Source organism: Cherax quadricarinatus, chromosome 8 (assembly GCF_038502225.1).
Source record: "Cherax quadricarinatus isolate ZL_2023a chromosome 8, ASM3850222v1, whole genome shotgun sequence".
NCBI classification, from domain to species: Eukaryota; Metazoa; Arthropoda; class Malacostraca; order Decapoda; family Parastacidae; genus Cherax; species Cherax quadricarinatus.
In genome coordinates, this window is record NC_091299.1 from 42,629,753 (window position 1) to 42,654,231 (window position 24,479).

Below are 24,479 nucleotides of genomic sequence, written 5' to 3' on the forward strand. Positions count from 1 at the left end.
AAGCAGTCTCTACTGTATGATAATACAAAAGGTGTCTACTGTATGATACTACAAGCAGTGTCTACTGTATGATAATACAAGCAGTGTCTATTGTATGATACTACAAGCAGTCTCTACTGTATGATAATACAAGAGGTGTCTACTGTATGATACTACAAGCAGTCTCTACTGTATGATAATGCAAGCAGTGTCTACTGTATGGTTTTACAAGCAGTGTCTACTGTATGATAATACAAGCAGTGTCTACTGTATGATACTACAAGCAGTCTCTACTGTATGATAATACAAGCAGTGTCTACTGTATGATAATACAAGCAGTGTCTACTGTATGATACTACAAGCAGTCTCTACTGTATGATAATACAAGCAGTGTCTACTGTATGATACTACAAGCAGTCTCTACTGTATGATAATACAAGCAGTGTCTACTGTATGATTCTACAAGCAGTGTCTACAGTATGATAATACAGTTGCCATTGCATGATACTACTAGCAGTAACCATTGCATGATACTATTAGCAGTTACCATTGCATGATACTACTAGCAGTTACCATTGCATGATACTACTAGCAGTTACCATTGCATGATACTACTAGCAGTAACCATTGCATGATACTATTAGCAGTTACCATTGTATGATACTACTAGCAGTTACCATTGCATGATACTACTAGCAGTTACCATTGCATGATGCTAATAGCAGTTACCATTGCATGATACTACTAGCAGTTACCATTGTATGATACTACTAGCAGTTACCGTTGCATGATACTACTAGCAGTTTCCATTGCATGATACTACTAGCAGTTACCATTGCATGATACTACTAGCAGTTACCATTGCATGACACTAGCAGTTACCATTGCATGATACTATCAGTTACCATTGCATGATACTACTTGCAGTTACCATTGCATGATACTACTAGCAGTTACCATTGCATGATACTACTAGCAGTAACCATTGCATGATACTACTAGCAGTAACCATTGCATGATACTACTAGCAGTTACCATTGTATGATATTACTAGCAGTTACCATTGCATTATACTACTAGCAGTTACCATTGCATGATACTACGAGCAGTAACCATTGCATGATACTACGAGCAGTTACCATTGCATGATACTACGAGCAGTAATCATTGCATGATACTACTAGCAGTTACCATTGCATGATACTACTAGCAGTTACCATTGCATGATACTAGCAGTTACCATTGGATGATACTACGAGCAGTTACCATTGCATGATACTAGCAGTTACCATTGCATAATACTACTAGCAGTTACCATTGCATGATGCTAATAGCAGTTACCATTGCATGATACTACTAGCAGCTACCATTGCATGACACTACTAGCAGTTACCATTGCATGATACTACTAGCAGTTACCATTGCATGATACTACGAGCATTTACCATTGCATGATACTACTAGCAGTTACCATTGCATGATACTACTAGCAGTTACCATTGCATGATACTAATAGCAGTTACCATTGCATGATACTACTAGCAGTTACCGTTGCATGATACTAAGCAGTTACCATTGCATGATACTACTAGCAGTTACCATTGCATGATACTAATATCAGTTACCATTGGATGATACTACTAGCAGTTACCATTGCATGATACTACTAGCAGTTACCATTGCATGATACTACGAGCAGCTACCATTGGATGATACTACTAGCAGTTACCATTGCATGATACTACTAGCAGTTACCATTGTATGATACGAGCAGTAACCATTGCATGATACTACTAGCAGTTACCGTTGCATAATACTACTAGCAGTTACCATTGCATGATACTAGCAGTAACCATTGCATGATACGAGCAGTAGCCATTGCATGATACTACGAGCAGTTACCATTGCATGATACTACTAGTAGTTACAATTTCATGATACTAGCAGTTACCATTGCATGATACTAGCAGTAACCATTGCATGATATTAGCAGTTACCATTGCATGATACTAGCAGTAACCATTGCATGATATTAGCAGTTACCATTGCATGATACTACGAGCAGTTACCATTGCATGATACTACTAGCAGTTACCATTGTATGGTATTACTAGCAGTTACCATTGCATGATACTACTAGCAGTTACCATTGCATGATACTAACAGTAACCATTGCATGATACTACTAGCAGTTACCATTGCATGATACTAACAGTAACCATTGCATGATACTACGAGCAGTTACCATTGCATGATACTACTAGCAGTAACCATTGCATGATACTAGCAGTTACCATTGCATGATACTACGAGCAGTTACCATTGCATGATACTAGCAGTTACCATTGCATGATACTACTAGCAGTAACCATTGCATGATACTAGCAGTTACCATTGCATGATACTAGCAGTAACCATTGCATGATACTACGAGCAGTTACCATTGCATGATATTACTAGCAGTTACCATTGCATGATACTACTAGCAGTTACCATCTTTTTCTCAATTATACAACGAAAATAAATTTCTTAACCATAATAAAAGTCAGCACCACCTTGCTGGTGAAGCTGCAGCACCACCTTGCAGGTGAAGCTGCAGCACCACCTTGCTGGTGAAGCTGCAGCACCACCTTGCTGGTGAAGCTGCAGCTCCACCTTGCTGGTGAAGCTGCAGCTCCACCTTGCTTGTGAAGCTGCAGCGCCACCTTGCTGGTGAAGCTGCAGCTCCACCTTGCTGGTGAAGCTGCAGCGCCACCTTGCTGGTGAAGCTGCAGCTCCACCTTGCTGGTGAAGCTGCAGTGCCACCTTGCTGGTGAAGCTGCAGCGCCACCTTGCTGGTGAAGCTGCAGCACCACCTTGCTGGTGAAGCTGCAGCTCCACCTTGCTGGTGAAGCTGCAGCTCCACCTTGCTGGTGAAGCTGCAGCACCACCTTGCTGGTGAAGCCTGCAGCACCACCTTGCTGGTGAAGCTGCAGCTCCACCTTGCTGGTGAAGCTGCAGCACCACCTTGCTGGTGAAGCTGCAGCTCCACCTTGCTGGTGAAGCTGCAGCACCACCTTGCTGGTGAAGCTGCAGCGCCACCTTGCTGGTGAAGCTGCAGCACCACCTTGCTGGTGAAGCTGCAGCACCACCTTGCTGGTGAAGCTGCAGCTCCACCTTGCTGGTGAAGCTGCAGCACCACCTTGCTGGTGAAGCTGCAGCACCACCTTGCTGGTGAAGCTGCAGCTCCACCTTGCTGGTGAAGCTGCAGCACCACCTTGCTGGTGAAGCTGCAGCTCCACCTTGCTGGTGAAGCTGCAGCTCCACCTTGCAGCTGCAGCACCACCTTGCTGGTGAAGCTGCAGCACCACCTTGCTGGTGAAGCTGCAGCTCCACCTTGCTGGTGAAGCTGCAGCACCACCTTGCTGGTGAAGCTGCAGCGCCACCTTGCTGGTGAAGCTGCAGCACCACCTTGCTGGTGAAGCTGCAGCACCACCTTGCTGGTGAAGCTGCAGCACCACCTTGCTGGTGAAGCTGCAGCTCCACCTTGCTGGTGAAGCTGCAGCACCACCTTGCTGGTGAAGCTGCAGCACCACCTTGCTGGTGAAGCCTGCAGCACCACCTTGCTGGTGAAGCTGCAGCACCACCTTGCTGGTGAAGCTGCAGCACCACCTTGCTGGTGAAGCTGCAGCACCACCTTGCTGGTGACGCTGCAGCTCCACCTTGCTGGTGAAGCTGCAGCTCCACCTTGCTGGTGAAGCTGCAGCACCACCTTGCTGGTGAAGCTGCAGCACCACCTTGCTGGTGAAGCTGCAGCACCACCTTGCTGGTGAAGCTGCAGCACCACCTTGCTGGTGAAGCTGCAGCACCACCTTGCTGGTGAAGCCTGCAGCACCACCTTGCTGGTGAAGCTGCAGCACCACCTTGCTGGTAAAGCTGCAGCACCACCTTGCTGGTGAAGCTGCAGCACCACCTTGCTGGTAAAGCTGCAGCACCACCTTGCTGGTGAAGCTGCAGCACCACCTTGCTGGTAAAGCTGCAGCACCACCTTGCTGGTGAAGCTGCAGCACCACCTGGTTGCAGCTCCACCTTGCTGGTAAAGCTGCAGCACCACCTTGCTGGTGAAGCTGCAGCACCACCTTGCTGGTGAAGCTGCAGCACCACCTTGCTGGTGAAGCTGCAGCACCACCTTGCTGGTGAAGCTGCAGCACCACCTTGCTGGTGAAGCTGCAGCACCACCTTGCTGGTGAAGCTGCAGCACCACCTTGCTGGTGAAGCTGCAGCACCACCTTGCTGGTGAAGCTGCAGCACCACCTTGCTGGTGAAGCTGCAGCACCACCTTGCTGGTGAAGCTGCAGCACCACCTTGCTGGTGAAGCTGCAGCACCACCTTGCTGGTGAAGCTGCAGCACCACCTTGCTGGTGAAGCTGCAGCACCACCTTGCTGGTGAAGCTGCAGCACCACCTTGCTGGTGAAGCTGCAGCACCACCTTGCTGGTGAAGCTGCAGCACCACCTTGCTGGTGAAGCTGCAGCACCACCTTGCTGGTGAAGCTGCAGCACCACCTTGCTGGTGAAGCTGCAGCACCACCTTGCTGGTGAAGCTGCAGCACCACCTTGCTGGTGAAGCTGCAGCACCACCTTGCTGGTGAAGCTGCAGCACCACCTTACTGGTGAAGCTGCAGCACCACCTTGCTGGTAAAGCTGCAGCACCACCTTGCTGGTGAAGCTGCAGCACCACCTTGCTGGTGAAGCTGCAGCACCACCTTGCTGGTGAAGCTGCAGCACCACCTTACTGGTGAAGCTGCAGCACCACCTTGCTGGTGAAGCTGCAGCACCACCTTGCTGGTGAAGCTGCAGCACCACCTTGCTGGTGAAGCTGCAGCACCACCTTGCTGGTGAAGCTGCAGCACCACCTTGCTGGTGAAGCTGCAGCACCACCTTGCTGGTGAAGCTGCAGCACCACCTTGCTGGTGAAGCTGCAGCACCACCTTGCTGGTGAAGCTGCAGCACCACCTTGCTGGTGAAGCTGCAGCACCACCTTGCTGGTGAAGCTGCAGCACCACCTTGCTGGTGAAGCTGCAGCACCACCTTGCTGGTGAAGCTTGCAGCACCACCTTGCTGGTGAAGCTTGCAGCACCACCTTGCTGGTGAAGCTGCAGCACCACCTTGCTGGTGAAGCTGCAGCACCACCTTGCTGGTGAAGCTGCAGCACCACCTTGCTGGTGAAGCTGCAGCTCCACCTTGCTGGTGAAGCTGCAGCACCACCTTGCTGGTGAAGCTGCAGCACCACCTTGCTGGTGAAGCTGCAGCACCACCTTGCTGGTGAAGCTGCAGCACCACCTTGCTGGTGAAGCTGCAGCACCACCTTCCTGGTAAAGCTGCAACATTGACACCCTCCGAAAGTGAAGTTGACACAGATGAAACATGTGTCCTCAGGCTTTATATTCACCAGACCAGTTTATAATATAAGCCTGATCTGGAATCATTATTACCGTACTTATATCTTCCCTTCTTTTACTGGCTTTTGATTTGTTAAATAAATTATACCACTGACTGTCTTCATACAGTGAGCTTACCTGCTTTGATCTGTTTATTTACGTGATTTACCAGGGGAGTGTTAAGTTGATGACACATGAATGTAGGCGGACGTATATTGTCATTGAATGTTGCGTGTCATTGTTAAGAATATTCACGCGTCTGAGCGAGGTCACACAAACTGTACTGAGTTACACCGATGTCGTTATTACTACCAAAACATTGACATATTGTACAGCACCAGAATGTTGACAGATTGTTTTCCATGTAATCACTAGCGCCTAGGGGCCTTACGTGTATGATATCCCCTTTGTCTGAACTGCTCAAGGTGAACACTGAGTCCAGCCTTCCTGGGTCATTGAGCATCGTGTTTGAGCCACTACTTACGTACTGGCTCAAGCAACGTGCTCATTGGAGAAGGCAAATATAGATACTCAAAAATCCTGGAAAAAGGAATTAATGTATTTTTTTATGGATTCCATCACACGCTGGTTTACTCCATGATAAACCTTAAAAAAACGTACCCTGAAGGAAAATATAGACTATAACTTTGGAGTATCTGTGTCTAATATTAGGAATAATGTTAGGAGAGTATTAAATAATGAAACTGAATGTTATAGGAATGCAGTTAGAAGCCTGAGTAGATCTATAACCCACTATGATAACATGAACGCCGATAAGTAGCACGTTTCTGGAGCAACTTGCAATGTGAACAGACTGATGTTGTAGTAGCCAGACTTAGGCTTGGCTACAAGTTCCTCCGGCAGCTCGACACACACACACATGATGATCAAACTAAATGCACAGTATGTGGTGCGACCTTTGGTCACTATCTTGAACACTGTGTGCTTAATTATCCAGTTATTGAGGAATATAGATAGAATAATAACCTGTGTGATGTCAAGATACCTTATTAATGAAAATAAAATGTCAGACATATTAAGCAAATTTCCTAAATTTGTTCGATACAGACAAGTGAACTGTAGATATAAATCCAAATGTACACCTGTTAACTCTTTTGGGTCCTAGTTCCTGGGTGTTTTGTGTTTCGTTGTTTACCTTGTAGAATGTACGAGGTTTTGTTATTTACCTTGTAGAATGTACGAGTTGTTTTAGAATGTACGTGTAGAATGTGCGATTTACCTTGTAGAATGTACGAGGTTTTGTTATTTACCTTGTAGAATGTACGAAGTTTCGTTGTTTACCTTGTAGAATGTACGAGGTTTTGTTATTTACCTTGTAGAATGTGCGAGGTTTCGTTGTTTACCTTGTAGAATGTACGAGGTTTTGTTATTTGCCTTGTAGAATGTGCGAGGTTTCGTTGTTTACCTTGTAGAATGTACGAGGTTTTGTTATTTACCTTGTAGAATGTACGAGGTTTTGTTATTTACCTTGTAGAATGTACGAGGTTTCGTTGTTTATCTTGTAGAATGTACGCGGTTTCGTTGTTTACCTTGTAGAATGTACGAAGTTTCGCTGTTTACCTTGTAGAATGTACGAGGTTTAGTTGTTTACTTTGTAGAATGTACGAGGTTTCGTTGTTTACCTTGTAGAATGTACGAGGTTTCGTTGTTTACTTTGTAGAATGTACGAGGTTTCGTTGTTTGCCTTGTAGAATGGATGAGGTTTCGTTGTTTACCTTGTAGAATGGACGAGGTTTCCTTGTTTACCTTGTAGAATATACGAGGTTTCGTTGTTTACTTTGTAGAATGTACGAGGTTTCGTTGTTTACCTTGTAGAATGTACGAGGTTTCGTTGTTTACCTTGTAGAATGTACGAGGTTTCGTTGTTTACCTTGTAGAATGTACGAAGTTTCGTTGTTTACCTTGTAGAATGTACGAAGTTTCGTTGTTTACCTTGTAGAATGTACGAAGTTTCGTTGTTTACCTTGTAGAATGCACGAAGTTTTGTTGTTTACCTTGTAGAATGTACGAGGTTTCGTTAGTTACCTTGTAGAATGTACGAGGTTTCGTTGTTTACCTTGTAGAATGTTCGAGGTTTCGTTGTTTACCTTTTAGAATGTACGAGGTTTCGTTATTTACCTTGTAGAATGTACGAGGTTTTGTTGTTTACCTTGTAGAATGTACGAGGTTTCGTTAGTTACCTTGTAGAATGTACGAGGTTTTGTTGTTTACCTTGTAGAATGTACGAGGTTTCGTCAGTTACCTTGTAGAATGTTCGAGGTTTCGTTGTTAACCTTGTAGAATGTACGAGGTTTCGTTGTTTACCTTGTAGAATGTACGAGGTTTCGTTAGTTACCTTGTAGAATGTACGAGGTTTCGTTGTTTACCTTGTAGAATGTTCGAGGTTTCGTTGTTTACCTTGTAGAATGTACGAGGTTTCGTTAGTTACCTTGCAGAATGTTCGAGGCTTCGTTGTTTACCTTGTAGAATGTACGAGGTTTCGTTGTTTATCTTGCAGAATGTTCGAGGTTTCGTTGTTTACCTTGTAGAATGTTTACCCCATGTTCGTGTCTGTTCGGTTGTTCATTTACATCCAGCTTTTCTGGTTCAATTTGGAAATGCAGGGCGTGGATCATTTAATGAGTATATAGTTCCACTCAGTTTGCATCCCCGGGAAATCAAGGTATGCACGGTCACAGTAGTGAGCTGGTAAACAGCAGGCTTCCTGGGTGATACTACTAACCTCTTGGCAAATGGGTGTGAAAAGGGGAAACCTCTTAAATGTTTTGCACTCTGGCAGGGCTGCTTATCTTTTCTTTCTGCCTGATGAATGTGTTAAGATAATAGGTAAATCTTTCTTGTAAGAATAAAAGAGGGACAATACCGTGACTTGGACCATTAACTTATCACACAGAAGTGGGTAATATTTCCTTTTCCAACCATGGAGGCGTGGTTTGAGACCGCGTCGTGGGCAAGTTGGGAATTATAGCCGTGATACATTACTTGGGATCATACATAACCTGTTAACCTGTAGTCGATTCCGGGTGTCATCGAACCCCGTGGTCCGGTCCAGGCGTGGCTGAAGGCCTGATCGATCAGGCTCTTGGTGCTAGCAGCATGCAGTCCAATGTAGGCACCACACTCCGGCAAATGAAACTTATCAAATTCCCTTTTGATGACAGCTAGGGATCTGTTCTCTACATCTGTGATACATCTACGGCACATATTACATACCCTGAGGATATATCTGTTATACATATCCTTGACATACATATGATACATTGCATTGGGACATGTACGATATATAGCCTGGAGAATGGAGATACATAACTGGCAGTAAATTTGATATATAGCTTGGATATGCATTAGCCTAACTGTTCCTTACTACGTGTTGATATTCCGACGGAGAATAATAGGTTATTGATTTTCTAAGACAGAATCCGCAGGAAGACGTAATGAAGATACTAACAAGCTTATTAACTTTGCAGGTGTGAGAAGATGCGGTGGGTTGGAGGTTGGGCGTGGCGTGTGGGCGGGGCTGTGGGCGTGATTTGGCTGGTGGGCGTGGCACTACTGGCACCCACTGGACCACCAACCACCAGTGACCCGCGACTCTCTCAGCGCCTCCAGCGGGCTGTCAACGACCTTGATCTTCTCAAGAAGCAGAATGATGACATCAGACAAGTGCTTCACGAATTTACTAAGTGTGTATTACAGGTCAATGTTTGTTATGACAGTCAGACCACTGGTCATCCCCTCCTCCACCCTCACTCTAGTAGCAGTAATAAATGTAATAATAACTAAAAGTAGAAGCAGTAGTTATAAACAGAAAAATAACTTGGACACCTACATCTCCAGGGAGGAGGTATGTATGTCTTCATAATTTACAAATTATCCAAACTTCAGAACACCCGTGAATTAACCTGATTCTTTTTTCTCCTTCTCCCTCTTCTCCTTTCCTTATTCCTCTCTCTTCTGCCTTGGGTGTTTGCTTGTTTTACCCCCCCTGTGTTTTTGTTCCTACTCTGTGCGCCTCTACGCTCTCCTGCAGTGCTCTCATTTATGAAGTTTCCTGCTATCAATATCTGTCCCACGATCCCCTCAGCTGCTGGGTTAAGCCCTGGCTCTATTTCTACAACTGAGAACATTCCTCTTCGTCTGTCCCGTCTTCCCCGCTCATCCCATTGGGATCTTACCTGCACTTGTTCGTTCGTTCGTTCGCCTGTGCTTCTTGTAGATCAGAAACTGACCTTGCAGTGTGTAGTCACAGTAGCTCATACTCTCGTCATCACAGTCTCCCTACGATTCCCGTTGGAGAGGGGAACCTTTACCTGTTCGACGATGTTCGCACTTCGTGTTAAGATCAAACCAGCCAGTGGTTTTATAAATGATTCCACTAAACTATCACTTGCTGCCGCTATAAGAACCTGCCTAAATCTTAAATTCACAGCGATCCACTCACTCAAGGACTCCTTTATTGTCGTCTGCACCGACGACAATGAAGCAGCTAAACTTATGGACGACACTGCAATGAATGCATTGCGAGACCGACAATTCAACATATCACCGTCTCCCTCCTTGCTGGCGAAACGTTAAACAATTGGATAAGATAATCACATCCTTACCAACGGATGAACTGAAGACCTCAATCAAAGAACAGAACACCTGGACCTCTATAGACACGAATTCCCAATGCCTCATCTATGATCAAAATCACCTTCTCAAACATAGATATGGCTACCCAAGCGCTCTCTAATGGACTGAATATCTCATATTACCACATACATCCATGCCACATAGAACCTGAACGTTTCGCCCCTGTCTCTCCCTGTTGGAACTGTTACTCTTATCAACATTCAACCAAGGACTGTCCCATTAAAGACAAAAAGATCTGTTCTACTTGTGGAAAAGGTCATGACTTCAAAGCTGCACCACCACCGATGCCACTCCAACATGTCTTAACTGCAAGGGTACACATCATACCTTTGCAGCCGAATGCCCACTACGAAAAGAAGTAATGTCGAAAAACATTAAAGAAGAAACCAAGAAGAATAGCCCCAAATCGCCGACATATGCCGCCATTTCAAAACTCCAGTCGGACACCACCGGAATTCTACAAACCACACTGCAGTCATCTTTGTCCAGCAATTCCCTCTCTGCACTCCCTGATGCTGCTCCTTCTAAGGTGCTGTGTTGCATAATGTATGCACACCTTGCAAATGCAGCAAACCCAGGCACATTCAACACTACAATTAACGAATTATTCTGTCTTAACAACATGCCGTCATTCAACTTCCCTGACTCGTCAACATCACAGGACTTCCTTAAGATTATCCCAAAGCCACTGGATGGCGAAACGTCTACAATAAAAATAACCAGATGTTGCACACGTGTCTTAACTTTCATTTTGTCGGTGTTGTATACCTTTCTTGCACAAAGCTTTGTAGACAATGCAAGATACCTCCCATGAAATGTATTGGTGCAATGAGTACACTAGCTTTGGTGAGTTTCGAGAGTCTTTCTACTTGTGAAAGTTTGTCTGGACTGCCTCCAAGTGAGTCGCCTACCCTGGCAAGCTCTGTTGACACTGAGCTCTGAAGTCGGTACCTCAGCCTTACAAGTGGCTTATAGGACAGATTTTCATAAATGACTGATGCTGCAAGAAATCTCGCCTGCATGCACGTTTAACCCTTTGAGGGTCGACAGGCCCTCTCCGAAACTCGTTCTCAGGGTCGGCCAAATTTAAAAAAAAAAATTATTTTCTCTTATGAAAAGATAGAGAATCTTTTCCCGATCATAAGGACACCAAAAGTTTGAAATTTGATGGAAAACTTACGGAATTATGCTCTCGCAAAGTTAGCGGTCTCGGCGATGTTTACGCATCGGCGATTTTGCCCACTTTGAGCCCCATTTTCGGCCAATTCCACTGTACTAGTCGACAAAAAACATGAATATTTCGCTAGAACTCCATTTTTTCTATCGAATGGGTGCAAGAAACCACCCATTTATGAAATTCAACTATCCAGTACAGTGGTCAGAATTTAGCAATTTTGCCAATTTCACACAAATTTCAAAAGATGCCAATTTCCGAATAGGGTCCAGAATAAACAAGAAAGACATTCCTGGCACTAAAATGACATTTCCTCTGGTCATTAGTCACGTCTCAAGGCCCCTCTTATATTATTTTGCTTTCCACTTTGAATTTTTATTCTCACAAAAAATATAAGATTTACTGTTATGCAGACTACTGCATTAGTGTAAAAAATGGTATAAATATTATTGGTGCACTTGAGAAAGAATATTAGACTCACCAGTTGACGTGTATTGCACGCTTGGCACGATTTGTTTACTTTTGAAATTTGGTAAAAATCGAACATTTCTGCTACTTTGAGCTCAATTTCAAGGTACCTTTCATTGTAAAACCAGTCAAAATCATCTCAATTTCTGTAATATGTCTTCCATTCTATAAAGTGAGACCAAGAAAACTAGAATACAACAATAAATACCATACGAAAATACAGTGCAAAGTCGCTGTTTTATTCCAAAAAAATGGTAAAAGTTTTTTTTTTCTCATTATGCACTGTGTGCTGCAGGATTTTTTTTTAGACTGTGCACACTGACCACATAGACCCATTCTTTCATATGAAGGCCTACCAGCTTTCTCCCACTAGATTTGAGGGTGCTAGAATTTAGGCGTACTAGTACGTCAAAAACCCTGGATCGTAAGCCGTACTAGTACGTCCGAAACCCTCAAAGGGTTAAAGGAATAACTTACTTGGTGATGTAGAATCTATTCTGGTCTTCAACCTCCCTAAGCTTTTAGTCCCTCTGGACTTGCCCTCAGAACCACGTGCAACCGGGAGCCTTAATTCCTGCAATATTCAATTGATATTAGTGACCTGCCTGTACCTCACAAATTCCTATTTCCAAGGGGGGTGAATCCCCTAGAATAACTATGCAGAAAGTGACACTAACTTCTAGGTTGACAAGAGACAAGGTACGTGCTGGTCATGAACTGCCGGCTGCACAAAGGCCTACACCTCAACTTACTCGTAACTTTCCCCAGACACTGGCCAGAATCCTAAGAAAAAGTGGAGGACTTGTCTTACTGTATGGGCCTGACAGAGGAGGACATCTACGGTATGTTGAGGTGCCTCCACCAGATTTCCCCAGGTCTCATATGTGAAGACACGTGGGGGCGCCGCCTGCTGATCACGGCACGTGTTGTTCAGATGGTGTCTGGTCTTAGAAGAAAGCTCTGGCGTCTTCGAGACCCGCGCTTCGTCGTTCAAACTTGGGCTGCCAGTTCTCCCTAGCTACGTTAAGGTCTTAGGTCTACATTATTATTATCTACAGTTGCCTCAATAATCCTAATATTAGTGTACTAACAGTATAAACTACCTACTTCTTCCCTGAAGGGTAAATCTATCAATTAAGAAGTACCTTCCAACCACCTTCGCCAACCCAGGTGAGTGTGTTTGTGTTTTGGGTGGGTGTAAGGGCCCTCGAACGGTGTGTTTTTCCCCGTTGGGACTTCTTGGACCGAATAAGTTCCAACACTATTCCTGGAGCCCAGCCATGGACCAGGTTTCAAAATTTTCCCTTCATATATAAGGGGAATTACCAACACAGGAGGGATATGGGTGGTTTTACTTTTGTGTACAAGGCCAACATTTGTCAAAGAACTACACTTGGCTCCACTCCGAGGACGGTGAGAAGCGAGCTTCTACACCACATGACAGTCAGTGTGACTGTACCTGTCTCCAGAACATCACTTCATCTGAGAACATTTATTCCCAGGATGACTCTTGAGTCTGGAACATGTTCATACAGCATAATATCAACGAAATAAAGTCAGTTGATTAAATGAAAATGCTGGCCCACAGATGGCTCCAACTTTATTCTGTTCTCTACTTGTATGTCTCATAACAATAAAAAGGCTTTTAAATGAGCTGTTGTAGGTAACAGCTTGTAAATAAAGTTAGGACTCTAACCTAACCTTATGTAAAACCCTGTGTAAATAAAAAAAAAGACTCCTATCAATCTTCAAGAGGGAATGGGATAAGTTTTACAAGCTAGTTACTTGTTGAAAATTTTTAATTTTCCTAAATTCAGCATGTGTAAATATGAATAATATAATAATTGTGTATTAAAATGTGATGCTGATTTGACCCTTCAAGAAATTTTGTGTGGAAGAGGGTGTGCAGAGACTCAATAATACAGGGAGATGCCATAGTGAATTAAGGTGTGAGCATTGGTCTGTTAATAGTGAAATTTAATCTGGTGTCATCAAGGCTATAATTGGGCATTTCGATCTGAATTTGTAATAGAAACCCGTGTTAATGTCCCCTGCTGAAGAAATGGGACAGGAAATTTGTGGACCTCCAGAATTAAGTATGGATGGTGAAAAATAAGGAGACTACACCATCACTCACACAGGGAAGTGCGCCGTTGTCCTTTCATTTAGATTTCTCACTGGCCAGTGTAGGTTTCTGTATGCCAGGTAGGCGTTGTGGTGTGATCCAACTAGAGTAATTATATGGTAAGTGGTAATACGAATTTCTTTTCTAATAACACTATTGTATTATATGTACTCACCTAATTGTGGTTGCAGGGGTCGAGACTCAGCTCCTGGCCCTGCCTCTTCATTGAGTGCTACTAGGTCCTCTCTCTCCCTGCTCCATGAGCTTTATCATACCTCATCTTAAAGCTATGTATGGTTCCTGCCTCCACTACCTCACTTGCTAGGCTGTTCCACTTCCTGACTACTCTATGATTGAAGAAATACTTCCTAACATCCCTTTGACTCATCTGGGTCTTCAACTTCCAATTGTGACCCCTTGTTTCTGTGTCCCCTCTCTGGAACATCCTGTCTCTGTCCATCTTGTCTATTCCACACAGTATTTTGTATGTCGTTGTCATGTCTCCCCTAACCCTCCTGTCCTCCATAGTCATCAGGCCGATTTCCCTTAACCTTTCTTTGTAGGACATTCCCCTTGGCTCTGGAACTAACTTTGTTGCAAACCTTCGCACTTTCTCTAATTTCTTGATGTGCTTGATCAAGTGTGGGTTCCAAACAGGTGCTGCATACTCCAGTATGCAGGGACACCTTTGAGTCTAACCCTCCCATCATGTCATTCACATATATGAAAAATAGCATTGGTCCTAGGACCGATCCCTGTGGAACCCCGCTCCTCACAGGTGCCCACTGTGATACCTCATCATGTACCACGACTCGTTGTTGTCTCCCTGTCAGGTATTCTCTGATCCACTGCAGTACCCTTCCTGTTATATGTGCTTGATCCTCTTGCTTTTGCCCTAATCTCTCATGAGGAACTGTGTCGAAGGCCTTCTTGCAGTCCAATAAGATGCAATCAACGCACCCCTCTCTCTCGTGTCTTACTTCTGTTACTTTATCATAAAACTCCAGAAGGTTTGTGACACAGGATTTGCCTTCCATGAATCCGTGCTGGTTGGCGTTTATACTCTTCCATTCCAGGTGCTCCACCACTCTCCTCCTGATAATCTTCTCCATAACTTTGCATACTATACACGTCAGTGACACTGGTCTATAGTTTAGTGCCTCTTTTCTGTTTCCTTTTTTAAAAAATGGGAACTACATTTGCTGTATTGTACTAATAGTTATATTTTGTGTACCCAGCAAGCAAACCAAAATAACATACAGTCCACATAATTTTAATTTACCAGAGTAGCTGTTTTTTTTTTTTTTTGTTATTGTTAATTATTAATTTTATATCAGGCCAAGATTTTTTGTGAGAGTGGTGAAGGAGTGGGCATCGAGAGAGTGACAGTTCTGCAACCTACAGGTAATACCCTGGAAACCTCATACAAGTAATTTCTCGCATAATTAATTAAGCCTTCGGTCCTAATGAACTCAGATATGTAATCAGGGAGAATTTAATTTAATGATTTGATTGAAAGAAATGGATTGTTGGGTTCACATATAAGTGAAAATAAATGAATTAATTAATGTAGGTAGTAGGTTGATAGACAGCAACTACCCAGGGAAGTACTACCGTCCTGCCAGATGACTGTGAAACAGAAACCTGTAACTGTTTTACATGATGGTAGGATTGCTCTTGTCTTTTTCTGTCTCATAAACACGCTAGATAACAGGGATATCTTGCTGCTCCTACTTACACTTTGGTCACACTTCACAGACACGCACATGCATATATATATACAGACATATAGTTTTTTCTCCTTTTTCTAAATAGCTCTTGTTCTTCTTTATTTCTTCTATTGTCCATGGGGAAGTGGAAAAGAATCTTTCCTCCGTAAGCCATGCGTGTCGTATGAGGTGACTAAAATGCCGGGAGCAATGGGCTAGTAACCCCTTCTCCTGTAAACATTTACTAAAAAAGAGAAGAAGAAAAACTTTATAAAACTGGGATGCTTGAATGTGCGTGGATGTAGTGCAGATAACAAGAAACAGATGATTGCTTATGTTATTAATGAAAAGAAGTTGGATGTCCTGGCCCTAAGCGAAACAAACCTGAAGGGGGTAGGGGAGTTTCGGTGGGGGGAAATAAATGGGATTAAATCTGGAGTATCTGAGATAATTAGAGCTAAGGAAGGGGTAGCAATAATGTTGAAGGATCAGTTATGGAAGGAGAAAAGAGAATATGAATGTGTAAATTCAAGGATTATGTGGATTAAAGTAAAGGCTGGATGCAAAAAAAGTGGGTCATAATAAGCGTGTATGCACCTGGAGAAGAGAGGAATGTAGAGGAGAGAAAGAGATTTTGGGAGATGTTAAGTGAATGTATAGGAACCTTTGAACCAAGTGAGAGAGTAATTGTGGTAGGGGACCTGAATGCTAAAGTAGGAGAAACTTTTGGAGAGGGTGTGGTAGGTAAGTTTGGGGTACCAGGTGTAAATGATAATGGGAGCCCTTTGATTGAACTTTGTATAGAAAGGGGTTTAGTTATAGGTAATACATATTTTAAGAAAAAGAGGATAAATAAGAATACAAGATATGATGTAGTGCGAAATGACAGTAGATTGTTGGATTATGTATTGGTAGATAAAAGACTGTTGAGTAGACTTCAGGATGTACATGTTTATAGAGGGGCCACAGATATAACAGATCACGTTTTAGTTGTAGCTACACTGAGAGTAAAAGGTAGATGGGATACAAGGAGAATAGAAGCATCAGGGAAGAGAGAGGTGAACATTTATAAACTAAAAGAGGAGGCAGTTAGGGTAAGATATAAACAGCTGTAGGAGGATAGATAGGCTAATGAGAGCATAGGCAATGGGGTCGAAGAGGTATGGGGTAGGTTTAAAAATGTAGTGTTAGAGTGTTCAGCAGAAGTTTGTAGTTACAGGAAAGTGGGTGCGGGAGGGAAGAGGAGCGATTGATGGAATGATGATGTAAAGAGAGTAGTAAGGGAGAAAAAGTTAGCATATAAGAAGTTTTTACAAAGTAGAAGCGATGCAAGGAGGGAAGAGTATATGGAGAAAAAGAGAGAGGTTAAGAGAGTGGTGAAGCAATGTAAAAAGAGAGCAAATGAGAGAGTGGATGAGATGTTATCAACAAATTTTGTTGAAAATAAGAAAAAGTTTTGGAGTGAGATTAACAAGTTAAGGAAGCCTAGAGAACAAATGGATTTGTCAGTTAAAAATAGGAGAGGAGAGTTATTAAATGGAGAGTTAGAGGTATTGGGAAGATGGAGGGAATATTTTGAGGAATTGTTAAATGTTGATGAAGATAGGGAAGCTGTGATTTCATGTATAGGGCAAGGAGGAATAACATCATGTAGGAGTGAGGAAGAGCCAGTTGTGAGTGTGGGGGAAGTTCATGAGGCAGTAGGTAAAATGAAAGAGGGTAAGGCAGCTGGGATTGATGGGATAAAGATAGAAATGTTAAAAGCAGGTGAGGATATAGTTCTGGAGTGGTTTGTGCTATTATTTAATAAATGTATGGAAGAGGGTAAGGTACCTAGGGATTGGCAGAGAGCATGCATAGTTCCTTTGTATAAAGGCAAAGGGGACAAAAGAGAGTGCAAAAATTATAGGGGGATAAGTCTGTTGAGTATACCTGGTAAAGTGTATGGTAGAGTTATTATTGAAAGAATTAAGAGTAAGACGGAGAATAGGAAACCAGATGAACAAAGAGGCTTTAGGATAGGTAGGGGGTGTGTGGACCAGGTGTTTACAGTGAAACATTTAAGTGAACAGTATTTAGATAAGGCTAAAGAGGTTTTTGTGGCATTTATGGATTTGGAAAAGGCGTATGACAGGGTGGATAGGGGGGCAATGTGGCAGATGTTGCAGGTGTATGGTATAGGAGGTAGGTTACTGAAAGCAGTGAAGAGTTTTTACGAGGATAGTGAGGCTCAAATTAGAGCATGTAGGAAAGAGGGAGATTATTTCCCAGTAAAAGTATGCCTTAGACAAGGATGTATGATGTCACCGTGGTTGTTTAATATATTTATAGATGGGGTTGTAAGTGAAGTAAATGCGAGGGTCTTGGCAAGAGGCGTGGAGTTAAAAGATAAGGAATCACACATAAAGTGGGAGTTGTCACAGTTGCTCTTTGCTGATGACACTGTGCTCTGGGGAGATTCTGAAGAGAAGTTGCAGAGGTTGGTGGATGAATTTGGTAGGGTATGTTAAAGAAGAAAATTAAAAGTGAATACAGGAAAGAGTAAGGTTATGAGGATAACAAAAAGATTAGGTGATGAAAGATTGGATATCAGATTGGAGGGAGAGAGTATGGAGGAGGTGAATGTATTCAGATATTTGGGAGTGGACGTGTCAGTGGATGGGTCTATGAAAGAAATGACTAACTGTGACAAGACCATCCAAGCAGTCATAGATAGCCATACCCAACAAATAATATCTCTTAATACAAAGGTTGAAGAAGCAGTAAAAGAATGGAAGAACAACTTAGATAACCAGTTCAGTGACTACTTTGCTCTCCAAGAAGATAAAACTGAGCAGGATAAACTATCGGATGCAGTAATAGTTAACAGTCCACTTTTTCCCAGTGATATGAACCAAACAAACAGTAAAGAAATTACTCTGCAGATCATAAAGGACCAAACAAGTGTTATTGTACCAGAGTCAGAAATAAAAGAAGCCAGGTTACTAGGATCCCATGGTAGAAAAAGTGTTATGCTTAGATTCCACTCACATGACAGGAAAAAAGACTTAATTATTGCATATATTAAAGTAAAGAAAGAGGTATACATAAACGAGTGTCTTACCAAAAAACGTCAGAACCTCCTTTATAGAGTCAGAAAACTTAAGCGGGAGAATAATGACACAATACACCAATGCTTCACACGAGATGGGAAAATTCTTGTTAGGAAAACAAATGTAGGTCAACTGTACACAATAACGAACGAGAATGATCTATCACGATTTCTCAGGGATACTAATCTTACAGAGAATAACTAAACAATGTCCAACCTAAAAGCCTATGTAGTGTAGTGTATGTTTTGCTCCATTATTGTTCAAATTTCATTGTACAATCTCTTAGTAATTAAATAATCAACTACCTCATTTTGTGATTTTACTAGTAAGCATAAGTCACCTTATGTAATTTTCTTATTTACTATTGTTTGCTTAAACATTAGCTGAATTGATACTTTCTCTGTTCATATTATTACCTCATATTTTTTAAATACTATCAATTGATATTACTTACTAAAATTAATAATTATCATTTTTACTATAATTTCAATTTACTCTTAACATTTTTGACATTTAATAACCATTACTTGTCTAATTACCTTTACCTGTTTTAATACCACATTTACTATCTTAGAGTACTCTTAATTACCTTGTGCTGCCATATAACCTCTAGTATAACTACCAGTGCAATATTGAATGAAATAAACATTACTTTTTCACTTTTTTGTAATCATTATTACTTACTAAAATTTTATTAAACACCATATTTACTACCAGTCAATTTTACTTTTGTACATTAAACATTATTTTATACTTCCCATAACATTTTGTTGCCAAATTTTCAAGTTTGTATATTCAACTCCAACCTTTATATTATCCTTTGTACCTGTGTACCTGTCTACCATCTTACTATCATATTATCACCAAGACATTACCCTTGTTATTTTTTTACTATTATTCTTTTGTACTTTAATTGTGAATTATATTTTGTCAATTTAAATCTAGTTATACTCCTGATCTTGTCAACAACCTATACCAGACTCTAGTGCAATTGCAAGTACCATTTCAATTTGTATTTTTATATTATAAGTTTGTATTATAATTCCTACTCTAAGATTGTTTTCATATCTTAGTGACTATATTGTGTGTGCAATTAGTGTATTTTTCAATTATATTATTGTTCAAGGCCCTTAACTATCTTTTGCTAATTAGTACCAACTACCTCATATATTTTTTTTTCTACTTTTTTTTATTCTTTTGCTACCTTAACTTGCATATTTTATCTTGTCAATTTAAATCTAGTTATACTCTAATTCTTGTAAACAACTTATATAACACCATAGTGCAATTACAATTGAGAGTCTTGTGCCTTTTTTATATTATTAGATTAAACTCAGTTGTACTATAGTCAATACCAAATTCATTATATTAGACCATATTGCAATTACTAGTGAGAGACTGGTGCTATTTTTAATTTGTATTGTTATATTATTAGATTAAATCTAGTTGTACTATAGCTCATTCTAGCTCAAAACATAGACTCCACAAAAGTCATTATATTAGACCTTAGTGCAATTATTTGATTACCACTTTATTGTTCACCACAACTTATATTAGTCCCTTTTATATTATAATTTTATATTATAATTCTAACTTTAAAGAATTACCTTTAAAGTACTACCTACTATCATATTCCCAAGCTCCATTATTTGATCATCACTTTATTTGCTCACCACAAATTATTTTAGTCCCTTTTATATTGTCTCCTTCATTTTAGCTTTAAAAAACTACCTTAGCTCATTATTTTTACATTTGTTAAATAATTCAGGTGCTATTTTTTTTTAGCTTTAGAATATTTACTTTATTTTTTACTTAATTCTAACTATAGATTCACTACAAATCTTATGATTACAAGCATTGATCCTGATACCAACCTCTTATTTAATGACTTAAATGATTCAAACAGTTACTGTAATTACTACACAGCAGAACATTCAAAGGCACTTCTCAGAGCTAACAACAACATAACTATCTTTAACTACAATATCAGATCTTTAAGGAAGCATTATGATGACCTCCTAGCATTACTAAATTCCTTGCATGCCAATATGTCCATCATTACACTAACTGAAACCTGGCTAAAGCCTGATACTACAGATGTCTATGCCATTCCTGGTTACACAGCCATACACAACTGTAGGCCAGACCAACAAGGGGTGGCACTGCTATATACTACTCAGACCAACTAGAATGTATCACTAATACTTGCACAAGGGATGAACATGGGGAATATATAATAGCTAAATTCAAATCCAAATACCTACAAAAACCTCTCACAGTGATAAACATCTACAGAGTTCCACAATCAAACATTAGCCAATTTAGTCAAAACCTAGGAAGTATGATAACTGATGCACGCATGAACAAAGATCACTTACTACTCTCAGGTGACTTCAGTATAAATCTCCTGCAAGACCAGGACCCACACGTTACTGAATTCACAAACACAATGAGTAACTGCATGTTGCTACCAACAGTAACAAAACCTACAAGAGTTACAGAGACTAGTGTTTCCCTACTTGACCACATCTGGACCAACACCATATCCCCTTTAAAATCAGGCATAATTACAGATAATACCACAGACCACTACCCTACTTTCCTCATAACAACTCTTGGTAAAATACCCCAAGACACTACTAAAGTCACCTTCAGACTTCACAATGAGGCAGCCATTAATAACTTCACAACAGCAGTAGCAAACATTGACTGGCACACTGAGCTAGAAATCTATACAGATATTGACGAATGTTTTAATAATTTTCTAAAAAAGACCCAATACCTTTATAACAAGCACTGCCCTAAAAAAACTAAACAGATGACAGCTAAGAGACTGAACAGTCCCTGGCTAACACCCAGCATTCTCAAATCCATAAATACAAAACACCGATATGAAAAACAGTACAGAATGGATCACATAACCAGAGACCAAACAAAACGTTACTCGTCAATCCTAACCAGCCTGATAAGAAGGGCAAAAAAATTTTATTATGAGAACAGATTATCCAACTTACGAGGTGATATAAAAAAGACCTGGAAGACCCTATCAGAAATTCTGGGAGCAAAAAAGATATCACGACATAGCGAAATAAAATTAGCAAAATCAGATGAACCCCAACTCCCACCAACAGAAACAGCAAACAGACTCAATGATTTCTTCTCCACTATAGGTCAAAACCTTGCCAATAAAATCCCAAGCTCAGATACCCCACCAAATGACTACCTCACTGGCAACTACCCGAACACACTGTTCCTAGCTCCGACTAACCCATACGAAGTCTCCCTTATTATCAACGCACTGAAAAACAAGGCAGGAGATTTAAATACCTTACCACCCTTTATATACAAAAAAGCATCACAAGTACTATCACCAATCATTGCAACACTCTTTAACAAATCCATTGAATCCTCCACCTTCCCTACAGTTCTCAAAATAGCAAGGGTCACCCCGATCCATAAAGGAGGAGACCAAACGGAGTTGAATAACTATAGGCCAATATCCAATTTACACCCTCTCTCAAAAATCTTCGAAAAATTAATTCATAAACGAATCTACTCCTACCTCATCTCCCAAAACATTCTCAACCCCTTCCAATTTGGATTCAGGCCTAATAAAAATACTAATGATGCTATTATACACATGCTAGAACATATATACACTGCAATAGAGAAAAAAGAAGTCCCACTGGGGATCTTCATTGACTTACGTAAAGCTTTTGATACAGTTGACCATGACTTGCTCCACGTAAAATTGTCACACTATGGTATTAGAGGGCACTCCCTCAACTACCTCAAGTCTTACCTCAGCAACAGAAGCCAATATGTGTACGCAAATAGGGCAAGCTCTTCCGCACAACCAATTACAGTTGGTGTCCCACAGGGAAGTGTCCTTGGCCCTCTTCTCTTTCTCCTATACATAAATGACCTACCAAATGCTTCACAATTACTCAAACCCACACTTTTTGCAGATGACACTACATACGTCTTCTCTCACCCGAGCCCAGTCACGCTAGCCAATACTGTAAACACCGAATTACAGAAAATATCTACCTGGATGAGGACTAACGAACTTACACTAAACATTGACAAAACCTACTTCATTCAGTTTGGTAACAGAGCTACAGATGTACCTCTTAACATAACAATAAACGGATCACCTATCACAAAGCTAACAGAGGGAATATTCCTAGGAATCCACCTCGATAATAGACTCAAATTTCATACACATATACAACAAATTTCTAAGAAAATTTCCAAGACTGTAGGCATACTATCGAAGATACGGTACTATGTTCCACAGTCAGCCCTCCTGGCCCTTTATCACTCTCTTATTTACCCCTATCTCACCTATGGAATTTGTGCATGGGGCTCAACAACAATTAACCATCTCAGACCACTAATTACCCAACAAAAGGCTGCAGTTAGAATAACAGATTCTCACTACAGGCAACACACTCCACCAATATTCAAAACACTCAACCTACTCACCATACAAAACATCCATACTTATTATTGCACCTATTACATACATAGAACACTTAACTCTGATATTAACCCTCCCCTCAAACATCTCCTTGCCAACCTCAACAGAACACATGACCATAACACAAGGCACAGATCACTCTTTGATGTTCCTCGTGTCCATCTCACGCTATGCAAAAACTCAATGCACATAAAAGGCCCTAAAATCTGGAATTCATTACCTGTAAATATAAAAGAAACACTACCTGTTTATAAATTCAAGTCTCTTCTCAAAGATCACTTACTCACTCAAAACCAAATAAATACTGAATAAAAGAACCTTATAAATTGTATATCCTATATGTTACTCACAATTATATCACACAAATGTTAAACCTAGGACCCAATCTAACTTTATTATTTTTTAAATACACTACCTAACAGAATACTCCATTCGACTGAATGTACAGCAATGCAAGCAACCATATGACCTGTCTTTGTAATACTCATTTGTGCTTTATAGTTATCTGTTTACAATAATGTTTTATCACTGATTTCATCATTGCTTAGTTAATCTTAAGTTAATTTTAAGCCAGCCCGTAATGCTATGCATATAAGTGGCTTTGGCATGCTGCTCTTACCTGTATTTTTTGTACCTCTGTTTGTATGCTTAAATTACTAAATAAATAAATAAATAAATAAATCATAGAATTGATGAGGGAAAAAGGGTGAGTGGTGCATTTAGGAATCTGTGGAGACAAAGAACTTTGTCTTTGGAGGCAAAGAGCGGAATGTATGAGAGTATAGTTTTACCAATGCTCTTATATGGGTGTAAAGCATGGGTGATGAATGTTGCAACAAGGAGAAGGCTGGAGGCAGTGAAGATGTCATGTCTGAGGGCAATGTGTGGTGTGAATACAATGCAGAGAATTCGTAGTTTGGAAGTTAGGAGGAGGTGCGGGATTGCCAAAACTGTTGTCCAGAGGGCTGAGGAAGGGTTGTTGAGGTGGTTCGGACATGTAGAGAGAATGGAGTGAAACAGAATGACTTCAAGAGTGTATCAGTCTGTAGTGGAAGGAAGGCAGGGTAGGGGTTGGCCTAGGAAAGGTTGGAGGGAGAGGGTAAAGGAGGTTTTTTTGTGTGAGGGGCTTGGACTTCCAGCGGGCATGCGTGAGCGTGTGTGATAGGAGTGAATGGAGACAAATGGTTTTTAATACTTGACGTGCTGTTGGAGTGTGAGCAAAGTAACATTTATGAAGGGATTCAGGGAAACCGGCAGGCTGGACTTGAGTCCTGGAGATGGGAAGTACAGTGCCTGCACTCTGAAGGAGGGGTGTTAATGTTGCAGTTTAAAAACTGTAGTATAAAGCACCCTTCTGGCAAGACAGTGATGGAGT

At 41.3% G+C, this 24,479-nt stretch overlaps 1 protein-coding gene across 2 annotated transcripts in view; it reads left to right on the plus strand.

Moving 5' to 3' along the window:
- Positions 1–24,479, plus strand: part of FucT6 (alpha-(1,6)-fucosyltransferase 8) — a 628,228-nt gene that overhangs the window by 478,232 nt on the left and 125,517 nt on the right. For both annotated transcript variants that reach the window (XM_070083038.1, XM_070083039.1), the window contains exon 3: positions 8,886–9,101. In XM_070083038.1, coding sequence (XP_069939139.1) covers positions 8,896–9,101 — 206 coding nt within the window. In that variant the 5' untranslated portion in view covers positions 8,886–8,895. The remainder of the gene's footprint in view (positions 1–8,885; positions 9,102–24,479) is intronic.